Source organism: Puntigrus tetrazona, chromosome 22, assembly GCF_018831695.1.
Source record: "Puntigrus tetrazona isolate hp1 chromosome 22, ASM1883169v1, whole genome shotgun sequence".
In the NCBI taxonomy this organism is placed as follows: Eukaryota; Metazoa; Chordata; class Actinopteri; order Cypriniformes; family Cyprinidae; genus Puntigrus; species Puntigrus tetrazona.
In genome coordinates, this window is record NC_056720.1 from 3,122,530 (window position 1) to 3,135,405 (window position 12,876).

At 37.1% G+C, this 12,876-nt stretch overlaps 1 protein-coding gene across 20 annotated transcripts in view; it reads left to right on the forward strand.

Moving 5' to 3' along the window:
• The window catches only part of LOC122327293 (unconventional myosin-IXb), a 39,381-nt gene that overhangs the window by 8,329 nt on the left and 18,176 nt on the right, over positions 1-12,876 (forward strand). For all 20 annotated transcript variants that reach the window (XR_006247629.1, XR_006247630.1, XM_043222531.1 and 17 more), the window contains exons 2-5: positions 1,950-2,846; positions 10,226-10,320; positions 11,454-11,516; positions 12,410-12,509. Coding sequence is in view for 18 of the 20 variants with exons in the window: in XM_043222531.1 (XP_043078466.1) it covers positions 2,010-2,846; positions 10,226-10,320; positions 11,454-11,516; positions 12,410-12,509 (1,095 nt within the window). In the remaining 2 variants the exon portion in view is untranslated. The remainder of the gene's footprint in view (positions 1-1,949; positions 2,847-10,225; positions 10,321-11,453; positions 11,517-12,409; positions 12,510-12,876) is intronic.

The window sequence follows — 12,876 nt, forward strand, 5'->3', positions numbered from 1 at the left end:
TTTTTTTATTTAAATCGTACTTTGGCCTCTGTGAAACCATGATTTGGGTTTGATCCTGGATGAAAATGCCAGTCTCAGTGGATTGCCCGATTATGTCAAACCATTAGAAAGTACATCCATTCATTCACAAGGACTTTCCAGAGTAACTTAATTTCGCTCATAATAAGATGACAGCTGTTTAAGACACTTGGCTCTCGTCTTCTCAGGAAATAACTTGCATCCTCAAATTTAGTTAGAACAAGCTTACAGTGTTCTGCATCGTTTGTTCTGCTGCGCAGAAAAAACTCTGCCAAACCAAAATTCGGTAATCTGTTAATGCAATAAACAACGTTGGATACGTTTGGATTGGTAGGTCAGATTTTGGTTCTTCAAGAAATCTTTGGGAGATTTCGAAGCGTGGGTTTCGTGATGGAAACCAGTTATTGAACAGTTATTGAATGGATTGTTTGGTATATCGGATCGTCATTATGCCTTTGTTATGATATACACTTCAAAAGCTTAATCATGTTGCATATTTTACTTAAGTAAAGTAGTTTTTGTCTGTTTTTGTTTTACAGTAAAAGCTTATGCTAATTTGTGTCATAACCATGCAACGATAATATTTTCTAACTGTTTTATGTTGCTATGCTGGGATGCGTTTGCCGTGTTGTTATTGACACCTATAATATAGCAGCTGCGGCTTTGTACTCTATATTTATAGAGACATGCTGTCTATTCACGGCAGATTCACTGACTCTAACTGTGACCACAGTTTCCTGCGAGATATAGCTTCACAGATGCAATTTCCACTCGTGATCAGAGTTTATTGCAGGGACACGCTTTAGGCAGATTAAATAAAGGAGCTGTTTAGTCTGAGTCAGACGCGGCAAATAATAAGGTCAGATGTGGAGCTGCAGGCCTGAGAAATAAAGGACGGGGCGATAGGTTCATTTAAAGAGCAACCGTAATGGCACCTTATCTCAGTTTTTTTTAATTAAATCCCGAAGAACTTGTTTAGAAATGATTGATCTAATTGAGAGGAATGAGACTGGATGGGACTTGTTCCAAAACAAAAAGCGAAAGGTTAATAGTATGAAACAAAGTAGGCCAGTATGGAATGTAGGACTGTAAAAGCTAATCAATAAAGTCAATGAAAATGGTTGTTGACATATGTCATTATTGGCTGGCTGGCTCTATATGTGCTGTCAAGGACAACCTTTGTCAGTAAATGTCACTTTGCAGCACTGAATCTGGGTTAGTGTCAAAAATAAAATGACACAGAGCTATCTTTGATGATGAGTTACCCAAAGAAGAGGAGGAGTTTGTATCAAAAAAATGTAAAACGCGGCAAGACGTGTTGTTTCATGTGTATAGGCTAGCGTTTATTGTGATTCAAAGGTGTTTTTATGCCAGCCGTACCTCATTGTACTATGATATTCCTATTTTTTTTAATCAGTTTTAAATAAATAGTTTTGAAGTTTTTCTTTTCTGGTGTGTAACTTATTTTATCATAATTTACTTTATAAACTTGAAGTAAAGTGAGTGTTTTGGAATATTGTGTGATTCATCAAAGTAATCGATTTAATCACTTGCATTAATTGCATGCCTCATCATCAGAACGGATGAGATCCTGATCAGAACAGATCAAAAGTGACAGGAAGTGAAGCGAGAGAGAGGGAGGGGTGGAATTGGGAGAGGTCCTCTAAGTGGCTCTATGTTGCCATGCTGTCCAAAATGCTATCAGTACTGACTTCTCCAGTTTGTACCCTATTTTACGATATTATTCTTATTTGTATGATCTGCAAGCTCAAAGTATAGTAAGTATTTATTTAGCTAAACTTTTCAATGAAACGCTTGTTAGTTGCAGGCCTAATTTTATCTTAGTTACAGGCTACTGTAATATTCCCATCTGTTTTAGAAGCTCCCTTTTTAGGTGTTTCGGTCTTAATTCTTTGCGTCCTCTCTTCCAGGTGCTAGATGGTGGTTGTGAAGGCAGTGCGTAATGCTGAAGGGGCTCATCCTGAGTCAGAATGAGTGTCAAAGATGGCGATGGGACGACTAGCCAAGATGGAAAGGCCTACGAACTTCAGATCTACCCCCGACTCTCTCTGGAGACAGCCTCATGCTGTACACTCAGAGTCACCAAGGAGGCCACCGCAGCCAGCGTCATACGAGACGCGGCAGCGACCCTCGGACTGGATGCCAACAAGCTCTACGTCTTGGCCGAGGTGAAGGAGTGCGGTGGGGAGGAGTGGGTGCTAGAATCCACCGACCTTCCGGTGCACAGAGTCCTTCTCTGGCCGAGGAAAGCCCAAGAACAGCATTCTCAGAAAGAAGGATTTTACTTCCTCTTGCAGGAGCGCAACCGCGATGGCACCATCCGCTACGTCCACCTTCCTGCCGTGGGGAACGAGCAGGAGTCCAAGAGACTGGTTGCTCGGGGCTTCCTTCCACCCCAGCAGGAGGAGTTTGAGGACCTCTGCAACCTTCCGGTCCTTAGTGAGGACAGCATCTTGAGTAACCTCCGCATTCGCTTTCAGAAGAATAAAATTTACACATACGCTGGCAGCATCCTCGTTGCCATCAATCCCTTTAAGTTCTTACCTATTTACAACCCCAAATACGTCAAAATGTACGAGAACCACCAGTTGGGCAAGCTGGAACCTCATATTTTCGCCATTGCTGATGTAGCCTACTACGCCATGTTGCGCAAGCATGTCAACCAGTGCATCGTTATCTCAGGAGAGAGTGGATCAGGCAAAACACAAAGCACTAACTTCCTCATTCACTGCTTGACGGCTCTCAGCCAGAAGGGATACGCAAGCGGCGTGGAACGAACCATCTTGGGTGCTGGACCTGTGCTGGAGGTAAGATCAAACTTGGTTTGGTTACATTTCGTTTGTAAGCAAATTTGCAAATAATAGGTTCAGGGACTTGGAAAAGTACCAACATCCTCGTGGACAAATTCTGAGTTTGAGTCTTCATCTCAAATGTTTCAAAACTTTGCTTTGTTTTAAAGGGTGAAGGTAAAGGATGCTAACTGATGTGTTTCACATGTGTGAGAATTATGTTTACATTAGTTTTCTGTGGGACTTTTGTGTGACTTTGACTTCCAAAGTCTGGGAAAAGGACTCTGTTTTAAATATTTGCAAGGCAAGCTTAGAATAATTGAATTCAGGATCAGTAGATATGGTGGAGGACTTACTGGGATATAGGAGAGTTGAAAAGTTTATCATAGCATTATGAGGATTTTATGCTGTACAGATTCTAAGCTTATAGAATTGTTCACCCAAAAATTCAGGAAAAAAGGTTAACAAAACATATATATTTTGAAAAGTTTGTAAGCATGCTGTTTTGGGTCACCATAGACTTCCATAGTATTTTTTTCCCACTATGGAAGTAAATGGTGACCCAAAACGGCCTGCTTACAAACTTTTTTAAATGAGTTAAATGATGACAGAATTTTCATTTTTGGGTGAACTATTCCTTTAAGTCTCTGGAGTTTTAAAACCTTTCACAGGTTTTGTTGTAGTTGCTGAGATAGCTAAGATAAAGGAAGTTTGTTAATAGGTCTGTGGTGTGCAGTTGTCAAGACCAAAAAATACTCATAAAAGAACCCTAAATTTGATTGGGTGTTTGTGTAGTGTATTTATATTCTCCTATTTTATGCTGTTCAGTGCTTTGATACAATCTGTGTTGTTAAAAGAGCTATATAAATAAATGGGATTGATTTAAGCATAATACATTCATTTATTAAAATCCTCGGAGGCCTCTTTCTACAAAATAGCTGTTTGGTTGGAATTGTAGGGTCTGGAAGGAGCACTCTACTTTGAACAATGCTTCGTAACAACCATAATGACAACCTTACGCACAGATCTCTCTTCACTGTAAACTGTAGCTCTTTGGATCAGTTATTTACACAGTGCTTTCCCACAAGTCTGTGCTTGAAACCCGGGGTCACAACTTGTTGTACTTGCCTAGCTCATGTTGCAGTACCGGCTAACCTACATCTGGAGGCCTTCCTCAGGGGGTCGTGTCTCATGTAGTTCGTGTTGTTTTATGTCTCTTGCTTTAAAATTATAGCTCGGTCCCATAAACCTGTTCAGGCACATTCTGCTATTTTGCAAAATATCAACAGAAACCCTTCCCCAACTCTATCTCACGGCGGTTTACGGTGGTGGCATCCCTCAATCTTGGAAATACTTAAGAGCGCGTTTGGAGAATGGTTAGGGTGGATGTTGCGATTACTTTCCCAGCTTGAGGGTTAGCTTTTGAAGATTATTGTAAAGTCATTTTTAAGATTTCACCCTTTTAACACGAGTTCTGTTTTTGAAGTTATCACTTAGATGAAACCAACCCACCCTTCTTCTGAGATCTCTTCTCAGTACTTCAGAAGTTTCCTGTACACATTATGTCATCAGAAACTCTTTGGTGTCATTTCTTATCTCGGCCCTCTTTATCAGAATAAAGTCTGCTCGTGTAGCAAGTCCCAAAAGAGATGAAAGATGGCAGGTTTTGTTGACGCTTACCCCAGTGTTTGTGGTTTCTGAAACTAGAAGTCATTTCTCTGCAGTCAGCACAGTCATTGTCTTTTGGCAGGCTTCATTATAAAATATTCCCTGCGTCTCTGCACTTGTGGTGAGAAGCTGCCTGTGAAACTGGTCAATTGAACACAGAGACCAGAACGAGCCTCAATCCAAACGTTTTCAGTGATAGGAGTCAGATCTCCTTGAGGTTTCTCTTCCTTTTATGGTCTCATGAAGTCGATTTGTCTCATTCATCTTCCAAGACTTTCGATTGGTGCTGATTTTTAAGAAAGGACACAATATTCCTTTTATTCTCTGGAAGTGTTTCCATATGCAAGTCGACGCAAAGATCCTTCTTGTCCAGCTTACCACATGTGAGAATAGTGATTATTTTGACTGCTCGACTTTGACGGATACATCGGCTGATGTTCAGTTTCTAACTTGGCGCGCATCGAACGTTTTGCAACCTAAATTATTTGAGTGAAAAAATAAGCGAAAAGACAGAATGCATTTTTGTCGACACTGTTAAATAGCAACTTGTGTATAGTGAGAGTCTTTATCAGTGTCTTCACAGCTCTTCAACGAGAAGAGGAAGGGTGGATGATGATTGAAATTGTGAAATGGCCTTAAATAATTCGTAAATACACTACAGAATGTAATACTTTCTAATACAGACTCAAAAGTGCATTTAGTCTATTTCCTAAATAGTGTTTTTTTCGTTATCGTTAAATTTTTTTTTTTAGTTAGCTGTATTTTAGTTTTTTAACCTAGTCAAAATAACCCAACTGCAGTTAAATTGAGATTAATTGGAGGCCACAGTGAAAAAAAAAAAAAGTTATGTTTTTGCAATTTAATTGTTCCGTTTTATTATTTGTCAATGTATAGTAAGCCATTGATTGCTGTGATCAAAGTAGAAATTTTTTCATTTTTTTTATTTTACTAATTTATAAGTTTGTTAAATTGTGCTTTATCGGTATAATGTCTGCTACAATGCTAAATATTCAATTAATGCAGTGGTTAAAAAATATGTGGGGAAAACACAAACACACAAGGACTTCTTATTTATCATTAAGGCCCAGTGTTTCATTTTGTTCAGTTTTAGTCAAGAATTTTCATGTCGATGCAGCTCTCTGTCTCTGGAATGTTTCCGGAATTTTCTGCTTTGCTAACCTAGTCCCGGTTTCTTCTACCAAACGTCCGACTCTGAAATAGTTGACTGGTTTTAATAGTCACCTCCCGAGGCACCTCACCTTAAACTCTATTAAAAGCAAATCTGTGGACCGTGACTCAATGTAAACTGTAATTTTACAATCCTTTCGTTTGAAAGCCGCGTGTTATTGTCTCCGTTTCGACTTGCATGATGTAAACAGAGATGTTTGGCACCTGTTGTCGTCGGCCGACACGTCCGACCGGTTTCGGACGGCTTTTCACCGGAGCTACTCTCTTTCGTAATCCCCCTCCTACAAACGAACTGCTTTGTTTAAACGCATATTTGGCCTTTACGCCAACGCATGCATACTAAATACCAGAAAAAGCATCTTCAAGGGTGAGAAAGCCGCCTGTTGATGGGAAACGTACCCTACAGGAAAACGGTTGGGAATCCTTCTAGCCCAAAAATGAGCTTTAATTCCGGTTCCAAATGGTTTTTATGGATTACTTCATTGAGTATCGGATGACAGAAGAGTTCAGAGACTCTGCAGACATCTTTGCTTTCTGTTTTCAGATGCTTCCGTGCAACCATGCGGCTTTCGATCGCACGTAACGCTCATATTTATACATGCGTTCGAGTCTTCTGAAGAAATGCTTCTGCAGCCCGCAGACAGAAACTTCCCTTTGGCTGATCACTTCAACGGGAAGCAGTTTTTTTTTTTGCAACAGGAAGTGGTAGCTTGCCGGTCTGCTCACTGGGTGTCGAGAGTCTGCATGTTGTTCCTTAGGAAGCCGTGATGGCCATTTCGTTGACCATTGTTTAACTCTCGGCTTTGTGTTAGTCTTGTGTGGTGGACTTTGGCTCCTGTGAAGGTCTGAGCTATTTTTGGTGGGGCGGCTGTAATGAGGCACGGGGGGATGTCGACATGTGGAAAAGTCTACAATAAAACGGCCCAAGAGTCCATTCTGTCGTTACAGTCGCGTTGGAGACCTAATAACCCCGATCGTCTCCAGTTTCCAGCAAGACGTCTTTTAAAGAGCTGAATGCATTCGCAGGCCTTTAAACTGTAGTGAAACACTGTAACTCTCAGATCACATTTGTGTTTGGTAGAACAATTCATGAACTGCTGCGCCATTTTTAGGATGACAGTATTTTTCTTATAAGGACTTTGTGCCTTTTCATTCCCTAAAGTTAGTGTGTGCTAATGCTAGGGCAGCCATCACCGTTGTTTTTTCCGTAGTACTTCAAATTAGTAGGGCATTTTGAAATCCGTTGAATTTTTAATTTTTTTTCTCCCCAAAATCAGTTTTATTGTTTTCAACATTCTTGGAAATAGTTTTCAGTTTTTTTGGATTCCATTTATTATTAAAAAAAATTCAGTTCTTTTTTTTTGGTTAAATTAAGCTGTATTTTCTCAAATTTAGTTTATTTAATACCACATTCCGTTTTCTGAAAATTTAATGTATTTTGTTTTCAAAGGTTTAATCAAATATTAATAATAAAAATCTCTAATCAATTTCTTCATTTTTATAAAAGAAAATATAAGATGATTTATTATTATTGTTTTTATTATTAATAATTATTATTGTGTGTATTTGAAAGTTTTTGCTAAACAAATTCTGGTAAATATATTTTTTGAAATATTTTTAATAATTTGTATTAATAGTAGTAGTGTCATATATACTTTCACAGTTTCTTCAAATTCAACTATTTTAATAATTTGTAATAATAGTAGTTAAAAGTAGTTAAATTAATAGTAGTAGTGATTCTGTCACAGTTTCTTCAAGTTAAACTGAACTTTTATTTTGACACGTTGCTGTGAAGACTCTTAGGTCGCTGTTTGTAGTGATATGACGTTAGTTTTACTCAAAAGAAACGGTAAAACGCTCACGATGTGACTCAAAACAGTTCTACAGATGACGTACTTGTGTATATAGAGGCGGCAGAGATTTAAAAAAAAACACAAAATGCCTGCGAAATTACGAAAATCGTGCAAATTTACAATTTAAGATTGCTAACTCATTTTTTTATATATCTATTCAAATTGAGCAAAATTGCGCGACATACCGCATTACACAATATAATACATTTTGATTATAGTTTTTTTTATTTATTTAATACTGTGTATTATTTGAGGATCTTTTCCACACACTTTTCAGATAACGTGTAAACTGTAGTCTGCTTGACGTGCCATTGTGCCGGGGATCTCAATCAGCGCTCGTACACGCCGTCGCCAGCTAACCCGATATCGCAACGCAACCGAGTCGTCCTTTTGTGTTCGCGCTGAAGACTCTGGAAATGAATGGAGTCACGCAGCTCACTTGAGATGACCGGATCGTCTCGGGCCCCGGCGCTTGAGCTCGACGGCTCGGAGGCCGCGAATAAAAGGAGAAGCAGCTATATTTAACGGTCATGTGAGCATCTCGTAGTGCTGTTTGTGAGTAACAGGATTCTGCTGGCCTTTTAATAAAATGGCTTTGAGAATAGGGCCTTTGTTGAATCCAGATGCATTGTTTGGAGGGCTTGGATTTCAGCAGATGGGTGCACGTGCGCTTCGGGCACCAGCGCGTACAAAAGAAGTGTTTTACATGGTGTCTTTGGATATACAGTGCTCTTTTGTGATCTAAACATCAATTTAGTATATATACATTATTACATGTATACACTAATGTGTATATATATATATATATATATATATATATATATTAATATTATTATTATTACGTATTTTAGTAATGTTCATGCATATTTAAATGCACACATGTGTGTGTGTATGTGTGTGTGTATGTATGTGTGTGTATATATGTGTGTGTGTGTGTGTATATATATATATATATGTATATATATATATATATATATATATATATATATATATATATATATATATATATATATATATATATATATATATATATTTTATTTATATATATATATATATATATATATATATATATATATATATATTAAAAAAATATATATATTTGTAAAACATTTATTTTAAATGATTAATATTATGTATAGTAATAGTATATAATTAAATATAAATTAATATTATTTTAATTATAAACGACATTGGACACTGTTTTATAACGATTTAAATACTTTCAGATTTTATGATCACTTAGTTATATGAAATATCTAATCTGTGAATTGGAAACAAATAATTTATGAATAAATAATTTAGGATTTGTTACTAATAAACATTATTAAATGTATTTAAATATTTATATAAATATAACATTGTATAAAGTGTAATGTAATATATAATATATATATTACACAATACTATTACTGTTTAAATATATAACTTAATATTTATTTTTATAATTATTATTTTATTATTTATTTTATATAATACATTAATATAGAATTTTTAAACGTACAATTATTACTCACTTTAAATAATAGTAATACAAACCATCAGCTATAAATGAATATTAACAAACTAAAATGATCATTTAATTCATGTCTGTGCTGGTCTTTGTTAAACCCCGTGTTGAGATGCTGCTAATTTGCTGAATGGCGAGCGTCCAGATGAGCTTTAAGGGGATTTCTTGCTGTCGGAGTTCCAGTTTCTGTTCGGAAGCAGAGACCCGCGGCTTTGTCGCGTAAATCTGTGGAAAGCTGACTCCCAGACACGAGTGCAGAATGAGAAGTAGACCGGGCAGGTGTCGTCGTCGTCGTCGTCGTCGTTCCTCTCGCGGCTCGCGTGAAGCTTCCTCATAGGAGGAGTCCTCGACCAATCAGCCGGAGGCTCTGAAGACGTGCTTGAGCTGTTTGTCTGGCGATCGTGACGAAGCAAACACAAAATAAAAAACATAACGTAAAACACTGGGCTTTAATGTAGAGGGAGTTCATCTGATTTATGACGGGAGGTTCAATTTATAAAGCGTTCAGATGTGTGCGTTTTGGAGCTTTGTCCAATTTATCCATTAATCTAAAAAATAAAAAATTATAAATAAAAATTTAAATCATAATGTAAAATCATTAATTAATAGAATTAATAGAAATTACTTCAAATCATAAAAGTAATTCGTATTATAGTTTAATTTTTTGTTCATTTTTTTTATTTTTTTATATATATATCTCATCCTTATAATCATCAGTATTTATATTACGTTTTTAATTAGATTATTTTTGTATTCTATTCTATTTTTATAATTATTAGTAATAGGATTTATTTATATAGAAGTATATCGAAAGAGAAATAAATCATATTTATCAGGTTTTAGTTAAATAATTTTTTATATACTCACTGTTGTTAATTTTATTTTATTCAGTTGTTTTTTTCCAATAGTAATAAAATATTTATTTTCAGACTATTATTGATGATTAATAATAATTATATGTTTGTTGTTGTTAGCTATTTTATTTCTTTTTATTATTACTGATAAATGATTGCAATAATCAGTTACTATGTGTGTAATAATTTTCATAATTGTCATGAAAAACAACGCATAGCTTGCGAAATACAACTTTTCTTTTTTTTTTTTTTTTTTTTTTTTTTTTTTTCAAATCTCATTTTACAAACTCATGTGTCCGGTTTGTTTTGCTGCTGTTTTTCTCGCAGGCGTTTGGCAACGCAAAGACGGCCCACAACAACAACTCCAGCCGATTTGGGAAGTTCATCCAGGTTAATTACCTGGAGAGCGGCGTGGTGCGGGGGTGAGTCTCTCGCTCGCACTTTCTCACACTCTCACACACACTTTCCCTCACTCTCGCACACACACACACACACTTTCCCTCACTCTCGCACACACACACACACACTCTCTTGCACTCTCACACACACTTTTTCTCACTCTCACACACACTTTTTCTCACTCTCGCACACGCACAGACACACTCGCACTCTCAGACAGACTCACACACAGACACAAAGAAAGAGACACTCACTTACACTCTCACACTATCCCACACACACTCTCTCTCCACCACACACACACACACACACACACACAGAGAGACACATCTCTCATACTCTTTCTTTCTCTTACACACTCACACACACAGGCACACGCTCTCTCTCTTTCATGCTCTCTCACACACTCTCTCTCTCTCTCTCACACACACACACACACACACACACACACACAGTCTGACATCACACGAGCTGCTTCCTCCTGCACAGAAACACTTCCTCCTCAGAAGAGCTGAGATCTTATCTGAGAGCGTTTTCTGTGTTTTTTGTTTTTTTTCTACTCATTCAGGGTGAATTTTTCATGTCATCTGAACCACTATCTGTCCGTTTTCTGCTTTTATCTGTTTGTAATCACACTTTGTTCTTCTTTCTATTCACACGAGAGGTTTAATGTTTACCTGAGGTTAAAGCGATTCAGCAGATTTAGTTTTTAGAATGGATTTAAATATGTTTTTGTGTTCTGAATGAATTAATTTTACATAAGTTATATATATTCTGTATTAAAATAGAGCAAAAATCCTTAATGTTTGGGTGTTGGACTGTAATGTTGCCTGGGTATTTCTCGACCGAACACTGTTGCGTCATTTACCCACAATGCTGCGCTTGTGTTTCTCTAAACAAAGGCCGTGAGAGTGTGAACGAGCCGAGAGTCAATAAAGCCGTCCGGACGCTTTCAGTCGCTCTATTGTCCTCCACTCGCTCCACTTCATCGAGTCAAAACTACACACTCCACACGGAGACTAACTTTAATGAGAGTTAAATAACTAAGAATAAGAAACAATTGTACAGTCTATATATATATATATATATATATATATATATATATATTTTCGAAGTGCTGCTTTGGGTCAGACTGAGGTTTGTCGTTGTGTTTCAGGGCCGTGGTTGAGAAATATCTTCTGGAAAAGTCTCGTCTGGTGTCCAGAGAGAAGAACGAGAGGTACGTCTGCTTTGCGACGAAAACCAGGCTGGTTTGATGTTTCCCACCGTATCTGTCGGCCCATCGCTCTCACAGCTCTAACCTCACTGTTATCAGCTCAGATCAGCTCAAAACCACCTCTGCAGATCATCAGCCTGCAAAACCTGAAAAACAGACTCGAGCTTCTCAAAGAGTTCAGCATGCTGCCGGATGGCTTTGACTAATTAGACGAAGTAGCATGTGCTTTTGTGAATTACTCTAGCGAACCGATTCATTCGAGTGAGTCGAAAAATCCTAGTGCTGTAGTTCTTGATTCGTTCAAGTGAGTAATGTAAATTAATTGGTTAAAAAATACCACCTTCTATAAATTTCATGTGCAAGTAAATAAATAAAAAAAGACTGTTTTGGATTGAGTATTTTCATTTAAATCAGCAGGAAAAAATGGCACTATGGTTTATGGATGAAGTGATTCATTCAAATGGTTCATGCAAATAATTTGGTCCAGAAGTAAGATAGCGCCTTGTTCAAATGTAATGCATGAATAAATAAAAGAAATATACAAATACGTTTAAATAAATAAATGAGAGAATCATTCGTTGGGGGAAAATTAAATCGGCATAATTAATTAGCACCGTTATTAATGAATCAGTCACGTAAACCAATTGATCCGAAAGTTACCATTTTAAAATGAAATGTTAGTTTTTTAATTTCACGGTTAATTATTTACTTAAATGTAAATATTGCATATAAATTAAAATGGTAAATAAACATACATATTTTTCATTGGTATTTTAATACCGAAATACGTTTATCTGCGTTTTTAGCAGCAACGTGAAGTTTACTTTAAATTTCGTTCGTAAGCGTAGCTCGTCGAACTGCCGTGAATGAATAGTAGTTTTTTCTTTCTCCCACAGGAACTACCACGTGTTTTACTATCTGCTGGTGGGTGCGTCGGAGGACGAGCGCCGCGAATTCAGACTCCTGCAGCCAGAAGAATACTTCTACCTCAAGCAGGTAAATGTAGATGATCGCTTTACAAATAATACAGCCTTCTTATTCCTCATAGCCAGTGGTTACTAGCGATGCACAAAATTACGGCCATCGTTTTGGTTTTCGGCCAAGTTCATGCTGAATTTTCAGGTTGCGCTTTGGCCCTTTGATTTTGGCGCTTTCTTCGTAGGGCTGCATGATTAATCGCGAAAAGATTGCAATCTTAATTTAAGCACCCCTGCAATCCCATTTTTTTCCTGTGTCTATTAAACCTTTGCCGTGAGATTCTGCGTTGACAGAGTTTTACCATGTTTAGGTAAGAAACAGCTGCTTTTCAACCACACAGTGTTTCATCCAGATTGTCAGAAATACTGGGATGAAATTTTATAGT